Here is a 21521-nt window from a genome sequence, read left to right as displayed (position 1 = left end):
ACAACGGCATTCTATTATGGAACATTTTAAAATCTAATTTATTCCTGTGATTTAAAAGCTGAACTTTCAGCAGCCATTACACTGAAAAAAAGATCTTATAGTCTATGTATTTCCATTTCCACTTCAAATGTTGAATAATATATAATAGTATAATTTTTTCAGCGTAATGAGATGAGATGATGCGGGAGAAGTACGTGTTTCAAGCTGCCCGAAACATGATAATTCTTTTATTTTAAGGCTTAAGCGATTCCATTTAAAGGTCCATCCTGTTAGTAAATCTTTATGAATGAGCTGCAAAATTATTATATATATATATATATATATATATATATATATATATATATATATATAGAATGCAAAACAACAGATATTTATGTTAATTCACTTACCACAAACATTTGAAAAGGAACGCATATAAAAATTTCTAAAAAGGTAAATGCGATGTACAGTCAAACCAAAAATGTAATTTATATATTTGTTCATACTGGTGGGTGCAGGACACTATAGTTAATGTAAGTGACAATATCAAAATAAACTGTATGAAGAATTTTGGGGTATAATATGTCATAGTGTCGACTGGTAAAATTGATAAATTGGGTGATCTAAATTAGTATTACTTAATTTAAGTGTGTACTTAAATTTAAAAGCTAAACAATTTTTGGTTGATTGTAATACATTACATACCTTTCTATCCAAATGATCTGACATAAAGTGAATTTGTTCTGTAAATAAAGTAAAATAAGGACCATCAGTTATGATCATATATATGTTAAAGTTGGTGTAAACCGTTCAAGTGGTTCAATGGGTTGTATCATGTTGAGTGTGTTTTACAGTACACAGTAGTTTGTAGTAGTCAGGGGTAGCTGAGCTACACGTTCTTTCAGGACGTGATCTTTGCACAGTACCTCTGTTTATTTCTGGACTGTAGCCACAAGCACGGAGCCAAATGATCTGTCTTTTCTTTCGCACGTCTCTCCTAACAGCACTGGATCTGGTAGCTCTGCCCTCTTCTGAAAACAGTGCTATTTTAAGAACCATAACCACACCGCTTGACCTGTCTGTCAATCATTCACACAATGTACTTTTTTTAAAACTGCTGCTAGTCCTCAATTTCCATAGGAACTAACATACACGGTGCTTTTTGCTCTACAGTGGACTTGATAATAAGATTATCGCTTTTACTGTGCTTAAAATATTATTTAATCTGATGCAACGCAATATAAAAGTTGGTCTGTAGCATTACAGGGTCAGAGGTTGATTTGTTGGTCGCTGTTTCTATGTCGCATCTCATCTGTGGAGAATAAGTGGAAACAGGCTGACTTCTGGGAAGAAGAATTATAGCTTCCAGGTGATATATAGTGTGGGGAAACTAACCACAGAAGAACTCATCATTACAGGATAGGAATAACTTTCAAATCACTTTCAAAAAGTGATAGTATTTAAAGGTAAAAAGCACAAATATAAATTTTGTCACAGAACCTCTAATATTACTAAAAAGCCTGTCTCCTGTGTGCTTGTTTATTAAATGTTACAGCTAACCAGCAGCTACCTAAAAACTGTACACTGTATAAAAGGAAATAAGGTTAATCTCAGTGACTCAGTTCTGTTGAATCCATTCAGAAGTTCATTCCCGAATCACTTCCCATCATTATGCCAGTGAAGGTGGCAAAAGTAGTTTTTTTATAAGATAAGTGAGTCATGAAAATTCAGTTAAATATCAAACTTGATAATGAATTATGTTAATGTCATTTTTATTAAGCTTCAGTTGCTCCACAGAAGAGAGCGAGAATGACTCGTTCACTGATTACTTTGTTTTCATTTGATTTGCTCAAAACAAGACAAATGAGAACGTGTACTTGTTGGGGTAGTGTATAACAATCATTACACGGTCTTGTGGCTCTAGGAACGTAAAACTGTATTCATAAAGATCATTCATATTACCTTTATTCAAAATCTTGCATCATAAAGTGATTTAACTTGTCAAAAATGACCTTTATAGCTCAAACTAATAAGGCTCATCTAAAGAGGATCTATGGCTATTGTGTCTGCTCTCATTATTCAGGGTTAAACCCTGATAAGCACTTCACTTTTTCCTCTTACAAAAGGACTAATGGCTTAGACATCTCATGCTATTCAGCTGTTATCTGTAATGTGCCGTTGGCATACTCCCTGATATTATCCTCTTATGCTAAATATGGCTTTCCATTTTTCATTTCCCCCTCAAAAAATGATCTACGGTCTTAGCCGACAAGCTTAAGACCTGAGTTTGATTATATAGAGCAGATCTTGATAGCCTTTCATTAAAACCTGAGGCTTTTTATATGCATGGAGAAAAAAGACCGATAACGTTTGAATTCATAATATTTAGAAGTATTCTAGTATAATATACAAAATATTATCGGCATTCATTTTATAAATATTTATTTTTAATAATACACATTAATATTAAATACATCAGCTATCTTACTGTTCCCTGGTAGAGGATAAAATAAAGAAAAAAAAATATTTTGAACCAAAAGTTCTAATTTTCTACTTGGTAACAAAATTTGAATTTGAAGAAACAGTCATAAAGGTGTAATGCAGAAACAATGTCAGTATATGATTCCTACAGGCTCCAGAAGCAAGTACTTTTTCACCGATGAAGGAAGAAGGAGATGATGGACACCCAGTTCACAACGATTGAACATTGCAGCTCGTATTGCACATCTGGCCAGATGCTGTAGAGTGCGTGGATTGTTGGTACAGACAGCGAACAGAGAATCATAGAAATTTCTGTGCCTCTACGTGAAGAAAAAGAAGCAAAGTTAAAAAAAACTTCATAAATGTATAGCTTACCAATTCACTAAAGCCTCTCTGTGCGCTACATTCACGGCTCGCAGGGCAACAGAATGCAAAAGAAAAAAGATTCTTCCGTGTCATGTCAGAATGTTTTGTTTAAAATGCATAAAAAGCTTGCCCTAAACGCTGTCACACTTTCAAACTGTATCTGTCTCGTTTTCACATAAAAATAAAAAAAATTGTCATTTTGAAACAGTATGCTATCTATACGTATTATAACATTAACATATAATAACATTACATTGAATGTACATACATTTATTTATTTAATTTTTTATTTTTCTTTATTTTTCTTTTTTTCAGTACCATTAAAAATTTTGGGGGCTGGTAACATTTTTTTAATTGTTTTTGTGTGATACGATTCCTAAGAAATCATTATAATATGCTAATTTGACGCACAAGACACATTTCCAAACATTTTTAAAGCAAGATAAAAAAAAGAAAAGAAAGATTGCAATATTTTTCCTTGTTTATGCACTTATTTTGTGTTTTATATGTGTTTTGGGTTGTCGCATTATATTTTGTTTATTATTTGCAGTGTATAAAATATTTTGTTTCTGACCTCATATACAGCTTCAGGAATAGCAGCTCTCCATTTTTTTGTGTACTTGATATGCTCATAAGAATTGATCATAACCTCCACTGCCCTGGGGTATTCGTGACATGCCTGCAACACCTACTTAATAGAAAGACAACCAAAAAGAACAACATTAATATTTTAAGACTCATCTTAAGCGCAAACACCTTCTAGCTGACCGCAAACTTTCCACTGACATCTTCACTCTTCAAACATATGGAATAATGAAGAAGTTTGGGTGGGTGAGTGCTGTACCTTGTGAAACTGTGGTGGATAGACTCGTGCCGCTCCGTAGTTCAGAAGCAGCCGATAGCAGTGTTCAGGAATGGCCCACGGCCTGATCTGCGTCACCTTCAGCAGATACTGTATTGCTGCACATCCGTTGATATCCATAGCATTGGTCTTGGCGCCGGCCTCCAGTAACATCTGGATAAGCACGTGGTCACAATTCCAGCAAGCTTTGTGCAGCGCCGTCTTCTTGTCTTCCTCATATAGATGTAAGTTAGCGTTGTGGTCCAAAAGGATCCTGCAGACAAGATGGTGGTCTGAGCTATAGGTCCGCTCGCGAATGTCCATGGCCCAGAATACGGCGGTGATCAGAGGCGTCTCCATGTAACCGTTGACTGCATTGATATCAGCTCCATGGGCAATGTAGAAAGCCACCAGCTGTGGGATGCCATGGCGAGCCGCAGTGTGCAGAGGGGTGTCCTGGTTCTCTTCACTGGGCATGTTGATATTTGCACCTACATTAGGTTTAGAAGATTAGAAGACTTCTTTAGTTTTTTCATCCAGTAAAAGTCCAGTGTTGTTTTGGACCTTCTACCATACGGACAAATGCAGTTACAGCCACAATTTTTGCTTGTATTCCAAAGAAGAGAGAAATTCATATAGGTTTGGAATGACATGAGGGTTGAGTATATGTTGACAGAAACGTATTTTTAGGTCTACTAGAATTTTTTTTTGATGCAAATCTACAGACCTTTGAGAATAAGATGTTTGGCACAGTCCAAAGACTCTTGAGTAACGCAGTAGTGTAAAGGAGCATGTCCACTCAGGGACATGCTGTTGATCCGCGCGCCCCATTCCAGCAGGAGCTCCACACAGTCAGCATTAGACACTGTACAGGCCACATGTAGAGGGGTTTTCCCATTGGGTTTCCTGTTGACCGCTGCCCCATTCTGCAGAAGAACTATGGCACTCTCCAGCGCACAGTACATCATACACACGTGAAGACCCATCGCCCAGGACGTCTCCAGCTTATAACTTGGTAGCCAGTAACCTAGTGAAAAAAAGTAATACAATCATATTTAATATTATATTATATTATTATATATTTATATTTAATAGTATTTATACGTGTTTTAACTTATTAAAAAAATTAAAAACAAAAATTACGGTTACCAGATAAATAATACACTGCAAATATATAGTAGCAGTTGATAAATGTTGATTTCATGTGTTGTTCACTTATTTCTTGTTGAAGCGGGACATTAGAGCAGTACATATCCTTAAAACGCTTCCTAATTGGTTGCAGGTGGTGTTCTCAAAACAGGTGAGCTGCATGGAGGGGGCACGAAAATGCTTTTAGTTTTGGCAGTCCCGATTTAAACCATTTAAGAAACATTAACTAACTGATACAGAAACATACCCTGTGCGATTTGTTGCTTTTCATGTTCAAACAAGCACAAGCATTATATAATATTATATATATATATATATATATATATATATATATATATATATATATATATATATATATATATATATGCCACAATGGTTTTAAATACCAACAAAAAGGTGCTATTAAATGAACAGTTTATGTTTTAAATGTAGCATTCAGTTTAAAATCATTTCATATGTAGCTTTGAACGATTCGGAGAGTCAGCGATTAATAACCCATAACTACAGCTTTCTTACTGAATGAATGAATGAACGAATGAATGAACGAATGAATGAATGAATGAATGAATGAATGAATGAATGAATGAATGAATGAAGCCTCGCTCATTTAAACTGTGACTTACCGCCCTACTGGCGATTTCATTCACTTCATTTTCCCATCATTTATATTGCTTTATCTATTTTAATACTACACTTAATGGAATGGTAAGAATATGACATAAAACAGTATATACAATTAATAAGGCTAGAATAACTTTGGTTAAAAAAATACACATGTAAATAAATGTAAGGTGGAAAATATTGTCCCTTGATGACAAAGTCCATGTTAAACGGCCCAGGGGGTCAAAAGTTTGACAACCACTGCTAAGAATCTGATCAGACCGCATTCTGTGTATAACAAAATAATAATTAAATCACAGCACGAAAAGTATTGGAGCATAAAAAGCCACTGAACAAACAGTTTAATCGCAAAGTTTAGTGTATATCACACTGTTGATATCAAGCGTCTTCAGTCAAAGTGATTCAAGTTCATAGACGACGTTTAATCTATCGCTGGCAGTCTAGCTCCACTCTGTGGCTGGATTACTAACTGCTGCAGACATATCATGGTTTCTCTGGTAAAAAACAAAAAAAAACTGTCGCGTCAACATGAATTACCTTGCTTATACGAGGCAAGGATCATGTCGCGGTCCTCCACGTCCAACACGGCGTCTATGTCAATGCTGGTGGTGCGGAGGATTTTGGCGACCTCAGCCGCATCGTTACGCGCGAGCGCTTCTAGAAAGCGTGCTTTCACGAGGCTATCAGCTTCCCGCCGCGACAGCGTCCGGTTATCTTCCTCCGCTAAACCGAGAACCGCTCGAGGCCCGCTCATATCTCACACGCGCGCCGATTAATCCGCGAGAAACACGCTTTCGGTACGTTTGAGTAATTGCAGAAAGCTTTATGACTTCCAGTGGTCAGGAGCCGCAGCGCGAAACGCAGTCGGCGTCGAGTCGGTGCCATCAGTCTGACTATTAATAGACTGTGAGGGGAAGAGGTCAAAGCATTGCCTACTCTGGACCAAACAAGCCTTAGACTTTCACACAAACTGCTATAATAGTAACTTTTCTAACTACAGTCAAATGACGACTGCATTTAAGAAATACTATAAGAGCTTTAGTCTAAGGGCGCTATGTTAATGTATTATATCTATCTACATATATGTTTGGTTGGGCGAAGGCGAACTCATAATCTCTATGGCTAGTGGTGCAAAATGCAGCAATGTTGTTATCATGAGATTAGATTTTGAAAAAAAACGTCACAGATAACATCACAAACAGGTGAAAGGTGTAAAGTTACAGCTGAAATACATAGCATCGCTGCCACCCCGCACATTTCTCAAGTAATGAATCAAAACAAGGCTTTCTTCGGGGTTGTGTAATAGGAATGCTTGCAAATGCAAATTTGGAAGAAAATGCAACGGAGATAATGGGGCACAAGTAAAAACTAACATCAGAACAACGAAAGCCTAATGATGACCTAATTTGCAATGTTTTTTGACTAAGTAAACTTTCAACACACTTCGTGGCAATTAGATTTTGCATTTTGATGAACTGGTACGGTCTTGTTTTGTTTTTGTATGCGTTCACGGCCTACCGAGGGTTAGCATCAAGGGTGGATCTTAATGTTTAGTTTATCTTTTTTTTTTTACTTTTCCACAACAAACCGAAAAACGTCTGAATTGTTCAGAACATGCACATTTGAAAATCCACAAGTCGAGACGGGTTTGGAATGACGTTTCATTGTATTTCTCTAACCAAATATGTCATTTGAAGTGTATTTACAGTCCAACATGGCAAGCTTTCACAAGGTTTTTAATTTTTCATGAACAAAAATAAAGGGACAGAATTTAGTAGTTTTGGAAAGAATGGGTATGGCACATTGAGGTCCCTCATGCGGGTATGACAAACAAAAATACACAGGTTAATGCTTTTTTTCTCGGGCGTTGCGTGCAGTTCCTCTATATACCCTGACCGACTCTGCCATACAGTGAAAACAACAAATAACCAATGAAAGAGAAGCACGTCTCTGTCCTCAGATCCATACGTGATTATCCCTGCACGCAGACACATTCAAACAGACAGACCCGGTCTTCGGTCTCCCCGTGGAATCGATAAAAAAACACCGGGATTAAAAGCTATTGCTTAACTTTCACATACAAAAGTCAGTATATCATAAATGGGTAGGCAGGTTAGATTTGGATCTACAGCAGGATATTTTTTTTTCCAGGTGATTCATTGCAGAGGGCTAGAAAGGTTTTCATAAAGTTACGACAAGCGTCTTTTTCGCAATTACAATAATAAAGAGAAGTTCACAAGAGCATGGTGAGTTAATGAACAAACGTACGATTCTCCTCATTCTCCACTTTTTGATTACAATTAACTTTTTTGGTAGTAATATTTTCATAAATAGTGTGAACTGATTTACAGACGTTTCATTGATTGGGAAAACAATAGACTATGACAGGCTTAAAATGATTAGAGATAAATAATTCAGTAATGGATAATAATATAATCTTAAATGGAGTCACGTTTGAGTGCTTGTAATAAATCCAAAGGGTCATGAGGCACTGCCTAAAGTCCTCTGTTACAGTGCCCAGGAACCACTGAAGCTGCCTTCGTGTTGCTATGGAAATAATCAGTAATTCAAACGTAAACATGAACGATATGTATCACCGTGTTTGAGAAAACAGCGTGTTGACAAGAACGCAGAATTGAGAAAAATGTGATACGGACCGATAAAATTGGGCAGTGAATAGAGTTGATATAAGGGGTTAATATAACTTCTCAAAGTGGACTCTGAAGTACAAAACAACGTCTGTAGGCTACTGTGTTTTGTGTACTGATAAACTGATACACATGGGACATTTGTTGCATAAATTTAAAAATGCAACCCAGGATGAACTGATAAGAGGCGATACTGGTTACTCTATGCAGTAAATTACAAGTGACGATGTTACGGTGCGCTCTTTGTGAATTTAAAAATTAATGAAAGAAAAATAAAACACTGGGATTAAGCAGAATAAAATCTAGCCTGATAAAATAACATACACTATTGTGTCAGAGTATGGGGTCAGTAAGACTTTTTGAAAGACTTTAAGTCTTTTATGCTCACCAAGGCTGAGTTTATCCGACTAAAAATTCTGCAAAAACAATACTGTTAAATATTGCATTGTGAAGTAACTCCTTTCTATTTTAAAAAATAATAATATAATTTCACTCTTCAATGTCACATGACCCTGCAGAAATCATTCTAATACGCTGATTTTGCTGCTCAAGAAAAATGCTTCTGGAAAACGTTTTTACATTTTGAGCTCTTTGATGAATAGAAAGCTTCAAAGAACAGCATTTATTCGAAAACAGAGATCCTTCCAGTGTCTTCACTGTCACTTTTGATCATTTCAATGAATCTCGGATTCTTTCAAAAAATCCTACTGACCCCAAACCTATGAATGGTAGTGCACTGTACATAGATAGGTCCGTTTTAAGTGCACGTTCGTCATCTGCCCCACAACGTTTGAACGCCGGTAAAACAGAGGTGCATTCACACAATCGTTGTGATCCGGGCTGTAACCTCAAACCGTAAAAAGAAAAGGAAAACCTAAACAGCACTTCAAAAGGCAGCACTTGGGTCTAACTGAGAATCTAGCTCAGGGCGATGGAGGGGGCCAGAAGCAGGTAGCCGTGAAACAGAAGCAGCAGTGGGTCTTTTTTTCTTGCTTTTTTACTTCTAAGTCTCGCATCTTTGGAGAAAAGTTTAAAATGGCAGACTCCTGAAATCGTTTAGCGTCCCATCGCTACCATTTTTCTTCCAAAGATCGCTAGGAGGATTCAAGCTCGGAGAAGAACGTACACATCAGTTGTATTCATCTTGAATACTGGCAGGTCGATGAAGGAGATCCAAACGGGAGGTTCGAAGTATACACAATGTGGGTCCGTGATATCTCTTTACCCGGGAATGGCTTTCTTCTCACAGTAAGGTTTGCGTTCGCCAGTGAATCAGACTGTAGTGGTTCTTTTGAGCAGCACTCAAACTCTTTGAGGTGAAGAGACACTCGACAGCGACACTGTCCGTCTCTTGTGACCTGTGCTTTGTCAAAAAGCCTTCGTATTAAAATCTCTGAGATCCTCGAACAAACTATTCTGCTTTCGATAGAAAAATGGCATGTTAGACATATTCATATATATGCTTTCTGCATATGTACAATGTCTCAACGTCTAAAGGTGCTTGTAATGCAGACTGTCATGGATGTCTCATGAGCTGATATATACATATTCTCCATATGCAAATAAATAGATATTAATCGGACATAAAACACAGGAAACCAAAAAAAAGCAGTGAACATTCTGCTAAAACAAGCAAAAAACTGACTATTGTTCGGTAAAAGTAACAAAATCCATATTTGGAAATTTTGGTTTGAATTCATCCAATGGCAGCTCAATAGCCAATAAGCCCCTTTTGCAATGAACTTTCAGTCCTGTGAAATGCTGAACTCATCTGTACTTGTAATGGTGAGATAGTAGTGAGGTGAGTAGTGTCATTCAGTAGCGCCCTCTCCTGGTCCGGAGGAGTTGCTATTTTTCCGGACCTGTTTTTGAACCTGCTCCAGTTCTTTCTTTCGCTGTTTCTCCATTTTTTCTCTGTTTCTTCGAGCTTTTTCCATCAGCACCTTCAGATCCTTCAGCTTTTTCTTAATCAGAGCCCGATCCTGAGAGGACTCTACACCCAGAGCCTGCCAAAAACACACACGGACACATTTACAGGATGTTCAGATGGGCCCTGAGAAACTCTGCTAATCTCTAAAGACAACTTTCTCATTGCAGGGAAAGCAGATGGGACATAAATTATTCTAGCAATTTTAGCACGTGGCAGAGGAAGCAGTCATTTTAAAGGAGAAAAACAACACATAACTACACATTTAATGTTTGAAAAATATCTACATTTAATGCTCATCTGTTGATCTTAAATATTTTTTTGCCGTCTTATATTCCATTATTTGTTCGGTTTTCGCCATACACAAAATATAGAGCATTAACAGACTAAATTGTCTCAATAAATCTGTTCCTCACCTTGAGTGCTGTGCTGTCCAGCTTGAGTAGCTGCTCTCCATCCACATTCTTGGCAGTAAAAAGAGAGACGTACTGTTCCAGGTTCAGACCCATGAGCCAGCATGACACCTGTTGACATGTCCATTCAGTCACACTGCGGTTATGCCACTGGTACGGCTTCGAAGGAGGACCGTCATCTAGAATCTGACAAACACATGCACACATACATTAACACCAATGAATCATCTATGTAATTGGCTTCTGTGAATTGTACATGCATTTCCAGAAATCTAGGTTAATAATGGAATCTGAGAAAAGAATATTGAAAAACTAGAATGAACATATATTTTAAGTGGAAAGAAGAGTCATTCAGTGATTCAAACTTGTTAAAGCAAAGTCTCACCTCGTCTTCAATCATGTCCACGCTCTAATGAACGCAGCGTAAAGGACAAGAACAACACTTGAAAAAGCTGGTCTTTCCAGGTAAAACAAAGGTGACGCTTTAGGTATAGAGTAGTCAACATTTGAAATGGATCAAAACCTTTCATCAAAGTTGTCCTAAAACCAAAACGTGTTCTTTTCTTTGAACTTTGATGAACTTTTTTCATCCACTTTAAACGCTGACTGCCGTGATTAAAATGAACAGTCACACAGGTTTGGAGCGACACGAGGTTAAGTAAATCTTGACAGAATTTTCGGATCTTTAAACAAAACTCAGGTAGTAAGTACTAACAATACCTCGTCGGAGGAGAGCGTTAGTGTTTGCGATCGGCCGGACATCTTAGCGTCCGTCAGGAGTCCGCTGATCTCTGTGGAGCTGGTGCTGCTCAGGCTGAGGTCATCAGTGACGCCAGGACCCTGGAGGAAAGACAGACGCAGAAAGACACCTGTAAGACACGACTGTTATCTGATTGACACGCTTACCCTCGCATCATTTTGATTTGCTTGAATGGTTTCTCCATTACTTGAGAAGTAATCATTTATTTCTTGATTCTGATTGTTTTATTGACTGTGACAAAGAGTTATCAGTGTAATTACTGTTGATTGACAGTTAAGCCAATTAAGTCTCTTAAGATTAACAAGACAAAGGGAGACATGCGCACCCTGACAAAACGCTTTGTGTACACTGATACTGTCACTCACGCGATGATCGTGATAATTTGTCACCGAGTAAATTCATTTGCATTTTTAGACGAACGCATTTAGGGAAAGTCTTTTAACATGATGCGCAATCAACTAACATGATGCACTTCAATACGATTCTGCTCAGATGTTCTGAACACAAGGTCACGGTTTTAAGAAGCAAATGGCATTATGGTCATTCACCGGTCATTTATCTCTGTAAAATATTGCTGAAAAGCTTTCTCAGTGTCTTCTTTCGAAGAAACACACTCTTGTCCCTGTAGAGACCATCCACACAGATAAGATGGGCACCTCCAACACCTCAAAGTCTGCGAGAGGGACACTGAACTGAATATAAAAAAAAACTCTCAATATGTTGGACTGTTTGCTGACACAAAAGTGATTCGTTCAAAGCTAATTTAATTCCTTGGCTAAGAATGGGTAGCAGGCCACAGTTTTTGTCCTTCAAACTTTATATAAGATTTGATTGTGCATTATAAGCTGGCGAAAACATTAGAGTATGATTAATTTCCCAAAATGTAATAGTAGTAATTTAGCAACAATAAAGCAGTAATGGGCAACTACTGTATCTCTACAGTTAAAATCAGAGAAACACCCAATTATCCTTAGATTGAATAAAAATGACTTGATACAGTACCACATACGAATAGGAGAAGAAGCGTGGCCAGGAAAATGTTTTCTGTTCAATAAAAATGCAACACAGCAGAGGGAGTTATATCACTAAACAGGCTGCAGGCATTTATATTTAAAACAACTGATTGCCGTTTCTTCGATTTCTAGCTATGTATATATATTGTTTTATATATATCTTTTTTCACCTTGCTCTTGCATCTTTCGGGACTGTTGTCTTCTGAAGGTCCTGTGGAGCTAAAGAAAGGGGACTGGTTATTCAAGCATACATAATGACTGAATTACTGGCACAGACGCTGACCAGAGCTGAGACAGATCACACTCACTGCATTACAGACTTAAGCTTCTGCCTTTTTATTCGGCTTTCTTTTTTTTTTTTTTTACAATGTTAAAAGTCTATTGTAATTCGTGGTTTGAAACCAGGGACTGTGACGCTGCGAGATATGACCGGTCATCCGTTTATTCCCAGAGGAAATAAAACCTTAATTTTGCCTCGCAGCAGCTGAGCGATTCTCTTTTATCATTGATTAAGCAATTCTATGAATCACTGAATATTAATTTGAACGCGAAATGTCTGCGTATGTCCTGCAGTCTGGCACATCTGAGAAGTCCAGCCCGGTCCATATTAATTAGGTGTGTAAGATCAAGAAAAATAAAATGAGGAAAAAGGTTTGTACATTAAATCCAATGATAAAATCTTACCAAATCCAATCTGAAAATATTTCGTAGATTTTTTTCTTTTGTAATTAGTGTGGAAGCACTTTTATTCATCTTGCAGTCCTGGAGACCTCAGTTGTAAGTCACAGCTGGGCACATTCTTTACAATTCATGCATTTATTCTAACCTTGGTATAAAAAAGGAACTCAAAAATGCTGCTTTTTATTTGTAGGTAGGCTGAATATAACCACTTATATTAGATGCGTGGTTCTTTATTTACATTTTACCAGAAGATCTGTTTGGATCCTGCTCTTTCCCTTCTGAAAATCTGAAAATATTACCAGAAGCTTGTTACAATTCCTATCAGTGATATACTTTCATATATAATAAAAATATGAATATGAATTTTATTGAATCTACACTATCATCCAAAAGTTTGGGCTCAGTAATTTGTTTTCTATTTTATAAAAAAAAACCTTTCAATAACATTTAAAATAAATTGTAATAACGTTTAGAATTTTAATAATAAGCACCGCAACTGTTTGTAAAGATGATGCTCTTTTCAGCACATTATCTGCACATTAGAATGCTTTCTGAAGGATCACGTCAAACTGAATAGACAGCGGTTTTAAATAGTTACAGTCTTTACAGTATTTTTGATCAAATAAATGCAGTTTTGGTGAGCATATTAAACATTAGTCGCATTACTTCTGAACAGCAGTTTACATCAACACACAGAAGGTTTGTGCCTTTTACATTCATTCTGACAATTACATAAAGCTTACATAAATTCCCTGTAAATGTAGAACTGGCGTCATCTTACCCCAAATCTAGTAGTTTTTTGCCAGATTTCTCATCGTGACTTGCTGAAGAGCCTGTATAAAAATGAGCCAGAGACAAATAACAACATTTACTATATAGAGGCCATATTCATTTCTTCAAGTGCTCCTCTTGTTATGTTATCTTTTCTTTAGGGACTTTTCCTCATTGCGTCTCTCAGGCATTAAGCATAATTCATTAGGCCTGTAACTGAGCCCTAATCAGGTATTAATGGTTTGGTGCATCTACCCTCATTATCAGGTCCCTGCTGAGGCTGTGGGTGCCTGAGCCTGGCCTCTGTGGCACCAGCCACCCCCAAGGACTGAGGCCCAGAGCCCTACAGACAGCAACGGAAAGAAAGAGAGGTGTTAAATATTTTCAACAATAAGTGGTTGCCTGTCTGTTGTTGCTGACCCAACAGTACTTCCTCCTGTTTCTCTGCAGAGACAAATTATGCCTATTACAGACACCTATGGCAGGGTTAGGATTCTGAGAGAGGAGTTTTCTAACGAAACTTAAAAATATGCTTAACAGGTAAAAAACAGGCTTTGGGCAACAACAGTTTGTAACTGGATACCACCGTACAAGACGACAATACATACAATACCACATTGTAGCTTTTGTGTTTTGTGACCCCATCCCACCCAAGCACCAGTGATGGAGAAGAAAATCAATTCAGAGCAAATAAAACTAAGTTATGGCTGTGACCGTTCCTACAACAAAAATGCATGTAACGTTAATGTAGTATAGTATAGCTGACATAATCTACATAAACCCCTGAATTAAGCATGAGATTAGAATAGACTTTCACTCTTTATCAGTGCATCAGGCTTAAATGTCCTGTATCTGAATGAGAGGTGTTTGGTGTGTGTGTGAAAGTGAGTCTTACCCTCTCATTTCTCTCAGGGTGAGTTACACAGGTTCCTGTGAGCTCATCCAGTTCTAGCACACAAAACAGATCCATACAAATACATAATTTAATATACGCAGATTGCAAAACATTATGTAAATATAAATACACACATATTTTAAATATTTTCTTCTCTGCATTTACAAATTTATATCATACATAAATATTTTTAATATATAAATGTAACATATTTTTCTTAAATATATACATGCGTGTGTGTATTTATATATACATAATAAACATATATAGTACACACACATATTATGTATTTTGGATGCAATGAATCATTATTAATTATTTGACAGCAATAATACACACACACACACATTTTATATATATATATATATATATATATATATATATATATATATATATATATATATATAGAATAAATAAAAATGTAAAATGTATGTATTATATATATGTGTGTGTGTGTGTGTGTGTGTGTGTGTGTGTGTGTGTGTGTTAAACCTTTGCCGACCCTAAACAACACTCTACACTAAACATGCCACGTAAACACAGTGCAGTATAGAAGAAGTACATTAACTTTTCCTAATAATTCATAATGTCTCTGGCAAACCTGGAACCCAAACAATGAAAAACAGTCACATAATGCCTTTAACATAAGAAAATACGTCTTCTGGCCCAGTCAGAGCTCTGACCTCAACCCGACTAAGACCTCAAGAGAGCGCTGCACACCAGACATCCCAACAACTGTAGCTATATTGAAAGAGCAGCGGGGAAAAATTCCTCCCGACCGTAGTACGGGTCTGATCTGCAATTATGGCAATCGTTTGGTGGAGGTTTAGGGTGGGACAACCACCACTTTTTCCGACATTCTTTTTTCATCCTGTACTGTCCCGTACTTTACACATATTCCTGCAAGTGGTGCACTGCTCATTTAACTAGAATAGGAGTAAGTATTTTACCACAGAAAAAAATGACAGTAATCCACTATCAAATATCAGGTACTTTGAATGATGAAAACAAATAATCCCACAACAGACTTCTGGCTATTTTGTTTATATGATACAATGTCTGGTAGTGCCATATGCTATTTGAAATGAAATGGGCTCTTGTTGGAAACAGGGCTGAAAGGTTTCCTGCAGAAGAGGCTTTCACTGAACTGAGGCTGTCCCTGCAGCAGCACTTCCTCATAATCTGCCTCATTCAGTCACAATGCATCCAATCAGCTTTCCAGCGCTGTCCACTCTTATCACAGTGATCATGGCGGATTCAGAATAGGCAGATTTGAAGGGCCAGCGCACCCATTACTATTGAGTGTGTGAGGTGTGAAGCATCAAGCGCCTGAGAAGAATGATGCGGTTTTAATTTCATTAACAAACCTCAGTTGTGTGCAGCTCCAAGATCAGAGTTCAAAATGAGAGAGGGCGGAGGGGCACTGGTGCAGTTTATTACAGAGAGATACTGTTACATAACAAGCAGAAAGTGCTCGCCATATTTCATTTGACACAGCTGAGGCTATGAGGAACAGAAACATGGAAATTGTTCGTTCTGTTGTCTAATTATTTTGTATTAATAATTATCATTATGATTATTATTACTACAACTAATACATATATTTTAATTTGTGCTAAAATAAATAATAATAATAATAAAAAATACTTATATAATCATGCATAATATAATAATATTTAAATATTAAAAATATATATTTTATTTATTAAAACAAAATTGTATTACTCTTTCTCATCTATATATATATATATATATATATATATATATATATATATATATATATATATATATATATATTTAAAATATTGTATTATGCATGATGATAATAATGAGAATATGTACATATGTATACATATTATCAGTATAATGCACAATACAAACATTCTTAACTAAATTTAACAAAACATTTATAATAAAATACATAATAATAATAAGCCCAATATTATTATAATTTTAGATGGAGAACACTACATGCAAATGTTTTTTATTGTTAACAATTCCTATTCAGTTCCCTCTTTAATGGCTTGTATCTGCATGAGGATAAACAATAAATTAAAGCAATACTTATTATATCATCACTGAACGCTGTGGCTTTAACTAAAAGCCATGAAATAACGGTGTGTGTTTTCTGAAGTGGATTAGACAGATTTCCTGTAGGAGCTAAAACCAATGTCCTTTCCTCATACCTCTCTGATAAGCACAGCTTTAACCGAGACTGATAAGGAAATTTGTCCTGTGCATTAATTGTTTCCCGTCACATTATGATGATGCCCATCTGGTACCTGCATGGTGCTTCACCTTCCACTATATCACTATTAATAGTTTGGGAGCAAAAAATGAGCTGCTGTATAAAGTGTGTCCTGGTGAATGAGTGTGTGTGTTTATATGAGGTCTGGTTTGAGGACACTTGTCAGACAGAAGACAGATGAAGGTTTTAGTAATTAATAAGCCAGTGGGTGAGAGTGTTGAGGTGTGTGTGTGTGTGTGTGTGTGTGTTTTTGTGGCTCACCTCCTGCAGCAATACTTCTCCTTGGACACTGTAAGGCTGTCAGTCTCTCAGTCAGCTGGGCTCGGCTCTCAGCGCTGTTGTTGTTATTGTTTACCTGGATGCCATTTTGCTTCATCAGCTGCATCAGCTCTGACTCCAGTGTAGCAATCTATACAAAACCACACGTGCTGTAGTCTTTATACAATACAGATACAGTAATATAGCTAAACATTTTTACAATTTAACATTTAAAACCGTTGTCATTGTTGAAAACTAGCTCAGCTACATGATATGTTTGTAAAAAAGTATACTTTTTAGTGATTCTTTGATTAAAGAACAGTATGTATTTGAAATAGAATGCTTTTGTATATTTATAATATCATATTTACTCTCAGGTTTGATATTAAAATCATGTATGTGGCCCATTTCATCAGTAACATAATTACAGGCCTGTATAAATCATATCTAACAACAATAAAAGTATGTACTGTGATATTTTAAAGAGATTCACTGACCTTTCCTTCATTACTGGGTGTTACCTAATTAATATTGAAACATACAAGGTCTTTCAATATTGTTCCTATGGTTTTGTTCAAATTTAAGAATCTTCCACAGTTGCAATTTATCTTCTCCATGCGGACTCACAAACTTACTTAAGCAAACTTGGCTGATTTGACAGTACAAGACAGTTGACATGAAATGCACTGACGTGTGTGTGTGTGTGTGTGTGTGTGTGTGTGTGTGTGTGTGTGCATGCGCAGATAATTACCCTAACTTGAAGACTCTGGATTTCAGCCAAATGAGCTTTTTCCGCTTCCTCCAGCCTCTTCTTCTCAGCATCCTCCCTCTGAGCAAACTCCATCTCTCTGCAAGCAAGCAAAGACAGAGATTTGGCAAAAGGACAATAATGTTTGCGCTCATATATGGGCTGAGACGGCTTTGCGCGGCTCTATTAGTTTGTTTCGAAGGGCTTCGAGAGCAGAGAACCTCATTATCAAGCAAATAACAAAAAACAAATCCATCAAACTACTGTCAGCTGAGAGACTTCTCTTACAATGCAGTGCCATGACTGCTTACTCAAGCTTGTAAGCATGGATAGACAGCGACTCTGCAGTTAACTATGGCAATAATGCCTGAAGGGAGACCACAATTAAAGGCAGTCAGGCTCCAGAGGAGAGGAACTATGATTGAAACGACCACAGAGATCAGCTCACACACGCTTTTAGGCTTAAGGAATGTGTGCTGAGATTCTCACACCCTTCAGCCAAACAGACATCATTAAGATTCAGTTCACAGTTATATAATCGCAACTTATCTTTTCATTTTGTAACTTAAAGGAATAGTTCACCCAAGAATAAAAATTCTGTCATTTACGTCAAAAAAGTTTTGGGTCACCATTGACTTCCATATCATTTTGTCCTACTATGGGAGTAAACGGTGTCCAAAAGAAACCTGTTTACAAACCTTTTTCAAAATATATTCATTTGTGTTCGGCAGGACAAAGAAATTCATACAGATTTGTAACTAGCTGAGGGTGAGTAAATGATGACAAAATTTTAGTTTTTGAGTGCACTATTCTTTTTAGCTGCATTTAAGTACAAAAGGCTAGTCACTCATATATGTGCTTCACCATGTTAATGGACCAGCTACGCTAACATAACCTAGTCCAGTAACAGCTGTATTACAGCAGAACAGACTTTGTATGTAAATGACTACAAGCCATTTCTTGTCACCAGGGCTCTGTGCCAAAACCTAGTGAGCTGCCTATGAATGGCATCACAAACACATTGTTCGAATTCCGTTGAATTGTTTTTTCAAATCCAACATTTATGTATAATTTGTGCATAAGCCGATCCCATAATGAACTTCAACAAGCTAAAAGTCCATCCTAGATTGTGGGCAAAGTATATTATAAATGTTAATTATAAATACAATTAATTCAGTTATAAAAACTACAACTATTTAAATTTAATTAAATAAAAAAAATCCATTGTACATACTAATTGTATGTGCTGTTAATTTTTAAAACAAAGTATAGTGCTGTTAGCTTAGGCCCTGTTTACGCTAGTGCGTTCTTTTTAAATCTTCGTCACTAACTTCATCTTCACTATGAAGAAAACATACATGTCACATAAAATGTACAGGTAGATTCTCTATTATTTAGATGGCGGATGTGTCTACATGTTCGTAATTTTTAAAACGTTTTTACTTTTTAGCAAGGATGCAACAAATCAATCAAAATAGCCAGCAAAATATTTATAACTTTTATATAATCATAATAAATTCCTTTCTATTCAAAGAAGAAAAAAAACTGTATCACAGTTTTCATAACAGTCTTAAGCAGTAAAACTGTTTTTATAGTGATAATAGTAAGAAATAATTTCTGAAGGCTCATGTGACACTGAAGACATCTGTTCAAAATTCAGCTTTGCATCACAGGAATAAATTCCATTCTAAAAGATATTAAAATAAAAAACAGCTACTAAAATTTGCAATAATTGCAATAATATTTGCAAACTCTTGAAGAGTTGTGTAAATATAACCATACGTATTTCTTATGTGGGTTGCCTACAAGGTTCCATGATAGTTAGGATGCTACCTAACGTGGCAGCTCCCTATGTAGACAGCAGACAGCAAGGCAACTAACAGAGTTTAATACAGAGCTACTTTATAAACTCAGAAGCTCTTTTGCTGCCATTCACGGTAATGAGCTCATTTGTGGTCTTTTGTGAAGAACAGCAACCCTATAATTAAGATCCTTCTCTTCAGCACTTTGCTGGTATTATAATTACCTGAAATGTAATTAGTATTCTCTCCGAATTCTCTTATATTTAAAGGACATAGTTAAAGGTGCGCTTCGATCATCTCAGAATCTGTACCTCTGCTGAAAGTCCTTAATGAGCTTCTTGGCCTTGTTGTACTTCTTTTCCAGGGCCTGATACTGATTTTGGGCCTCCTTCAGATGCTCGTTGACAGTATGGCACAGCGTCTGAGCCTCGATCCAATAGCTCTCCAGTTTTAGCATCCTCTCCTTATTGTCCTCAATGCTTTGCTTGAGCTGCGTCTTCTCTCTCTCCCACCGTGCCTTTTCTTTCTCCACTGCAGCCAGCTAAATAGAACGACCAGGATGAAGACAGAGGGAGGAAATGAAGGTAAAAATCCCACAAAGTCAATAGAGCATGTATAGCGAACCGTTTAAACGGAGACTAAATGAAACTAAAACCAACCTAACAGAAATGCATACTACTTTACATACGGTAGACTGAAGGACTGAATGAAAAGTACACATCAAAACGTCTTCATATGAGCTGGGGGGATTTAAATAGACTTGTTCACACCATAAACAAATTCAAATTTAGCCGTGGCTGTCTACACTGTCATTTTACAAGTGATGAAATCTGATGTTTGTTCAGGCAGTGTAGTCAATATCCGGCGCATCTACACGGGTTGCTATAATAATGATGTGAACGTCAGCACTATGCCAAGAGATTTTCTCAAACAACTGAGAGCAGGCATCAGCGTGGAAAGCTAAAATTTGGGATTCTGCTCATGTCTAACATGACATTTGCGGCTGAATTCACAAGGTGCTTAAGAGAAGGTGCTTTGAGCATTCATGCATATACAGTCCAAAAGCGCTGACTCATTCACTGTTCACTATACACTGAATGCCACCAGCTCTGAGGAAAGTGTGTGTGAAAAAAAAAGGTACATTTGGACATGCATATGGACGTGGTATATCAAGACGCACCATGTTCTGAACGAAAAAATCATTATTTGGTTGGCATATTTTGGCATATTTTGGTTGGCATATTTTGGCAAAATAAAAATAAACTGATTTGAGTCAACTAAAACTGAAAGGAAAACTAATAAAATATTATTTTAGCAAAGAAAGCGAAGATAAAATGTAAATATTCGACAAAAACTTAAAAAATAAAAATCTGACACTATGCCTTAGCATTCTAACTGAAATAAGTGTAAGTACTAAAATTGCTGAAACAAAAACAATAATTAAAGCCAAGTAGAAATATTAAATAATGTAAAAAATGTATGAATATGAAAAATGACAATATTAATGGAATACAAAATCTAAATAAATATCATATAACAATGTTTTTTTCTGAATGCTGAGGTCATATGGGTTTACTTTTCTCTTGTTTATTTTATTAATTATAACGAACAAAAAAGTTTATAAAGGAAGCTTGAAATAAAAACCAGATGTTCTTTTTCTTCGACAAACTGCAGATTTCATTAGGGGAAAAAAAACAATCCAATTTGTAACTATCCTGTGAGGGGGAAAATATTAGAAGACACAGAAGCCTCTTACCTTGTTCTTGAGCTTCTGGATCTCAGCTTCAGTGACAGTGTGTTTAATCTGCAGCTGTAGACACAAAGGCATAAGAGATAGTAGAAGAAAGATGAGTGGATGATCAAGGACAGTCCTCCTCTCAAAGGAAACTGACCAGAGAGGCTCTCTCTGCGTGACAACGC

General features: G+C 36.6%; 2 protein-coding genes across 10 annotated transcripts in view; both read right to left on the bottom strand.

Annotated features, from left to right (window-relative positions):
- Positions 1–2479: 2479 nt before the first annotated feature.
- Positions 2480–6524, bottom strand: asb4 (ankyrin repeat and SOCS box containing 4). Of its 2 annotated transcripts, XM_043218313.1 has the most exons (5): positions 5975–6516; positions 4395–4694; positions 3671–4158; positions 3401–3514; positions 2480–2780 (listed from the first exon to the last, which is right to left on the bottom strand). In XM_043218313.1, exons 1-5 carry the CDS (start codon positions 6189–6191, stop codon positions 2592–2594), a joined length of 1308 nt encoding a protein of 435 aa, XP_043074248.1. In that variant the 5' UTR covers positions 6192–6516; the 3' UTR covers positions 2480–2591. The 2 variants fall into 2 exon arrangements, with proteins under 2 accessions (XP_043074248.1, XP_043074249.1); XM_043218314.1 differs by lacking the exon at positions 3401–3514 and having other exon boundaries at positions 5975–6524.
- Positions 6525–9767: 3243 nt separating this feature from the next.
- The window catches only part of ppp1r9a (protein phosphatase 1, regulatory subunit 9A), a 44402-nt gene continuing 32648 nt past the window's right edge, over positions 9768–21521 (bottom strand). For 5 of the 8 annotated variants that reach the window (XM_043218299.1, XM_043218298.1, XM_043218300.1 and 2 more), the window contains exons 8-20: positions 21358–21411; positions 19913–20142; positions 17803–17899; positions 17055–17202; positions 14546–14598; positions 13906–13993; positions 13661–13712; positions 12369–12417; positions 12188–12229; positions 11146–11265; positions 10811–10834; positions 10429–10611; positions 9768–10091 (exon numbers count right to left, since the gene is read on the bottom strand). In XM_043218299.1, the coding sequence (XP_043074234.1) occupies positions 9897–10091; positions 10429–10611; positions 10811–10834; positions 11146–11265; positions 12188–12229; positions 12369–12417; positions 13661–13712; positions 13906–13993; positions 14546–14598; positions 17055–17202; positions 17803–17899; positions 19913–20142; positions 21358–21411 (1335 nt within the window). In that variant the 3' untranslated portion in view covers positions 9768–9896. The remainder of the gene's footprint in view (positions 10092–10428; positions 10612–10810; positions 10835–11145; positions 11266–12187; positions 12230–12368; positions 12418–13660; positions 13713–13905; positions 13994–14545; positions 14599–17054; positions 17203–17802; positions 17900–19912; positions 20143–21357; positions 21412–21521) is intronic. The other 3 variants (XM_043218303.1, XM_043218304.1, XM_043218305.1) reach the window with 3 other exon arrangements.

This window comes from Puntigrus tetrazona, chromosome 19 (assembly GCF_018831695.1).
Source record: "Puntigrus tetrazona isolate hp1 chromosome 19, ASM1883169v1, whole genome shotgun sequence".
NCBI lineage: Eukaryota > Metazoa > Chordata > Actinopteri > Cypriniformes > Cyprinidae > Puntigrus > Puntigrus tetrazona.
The sequence above is the reverse complement of the archived record's forward strand: the minus strand, read 5'-3'. Positions and strand labels throughout refer to the sequence as shown.

What these genes read in the sequence shown, in the direction of transcription:
- asb4 (XM_043218313.1), bottom strand. Translation starts at nt 6,191, where the DNA reads ATGAGCGGGCCTCGAGCGGTTCTCGGTTTAGCGGAGGAAGATAACCGG. An exon ending in CAAACATCTTATTCTCAAAG is followed by an intron (nt 4,159 to 4,394) that starts GTCTGTAGATTT and finishes AACCTAATGTAG; the next exon opens with GTGCAAATATCAACATGCCC. An exon ending in TTCCTGAAGCTGTATATGAG is followed by an intron (nt 2,781 to 3,400) that starts GTCAGAAACAAA and finishes TTCTTCACGTAG; the next exon opens with AGGCACAGAAATTTCTATGA.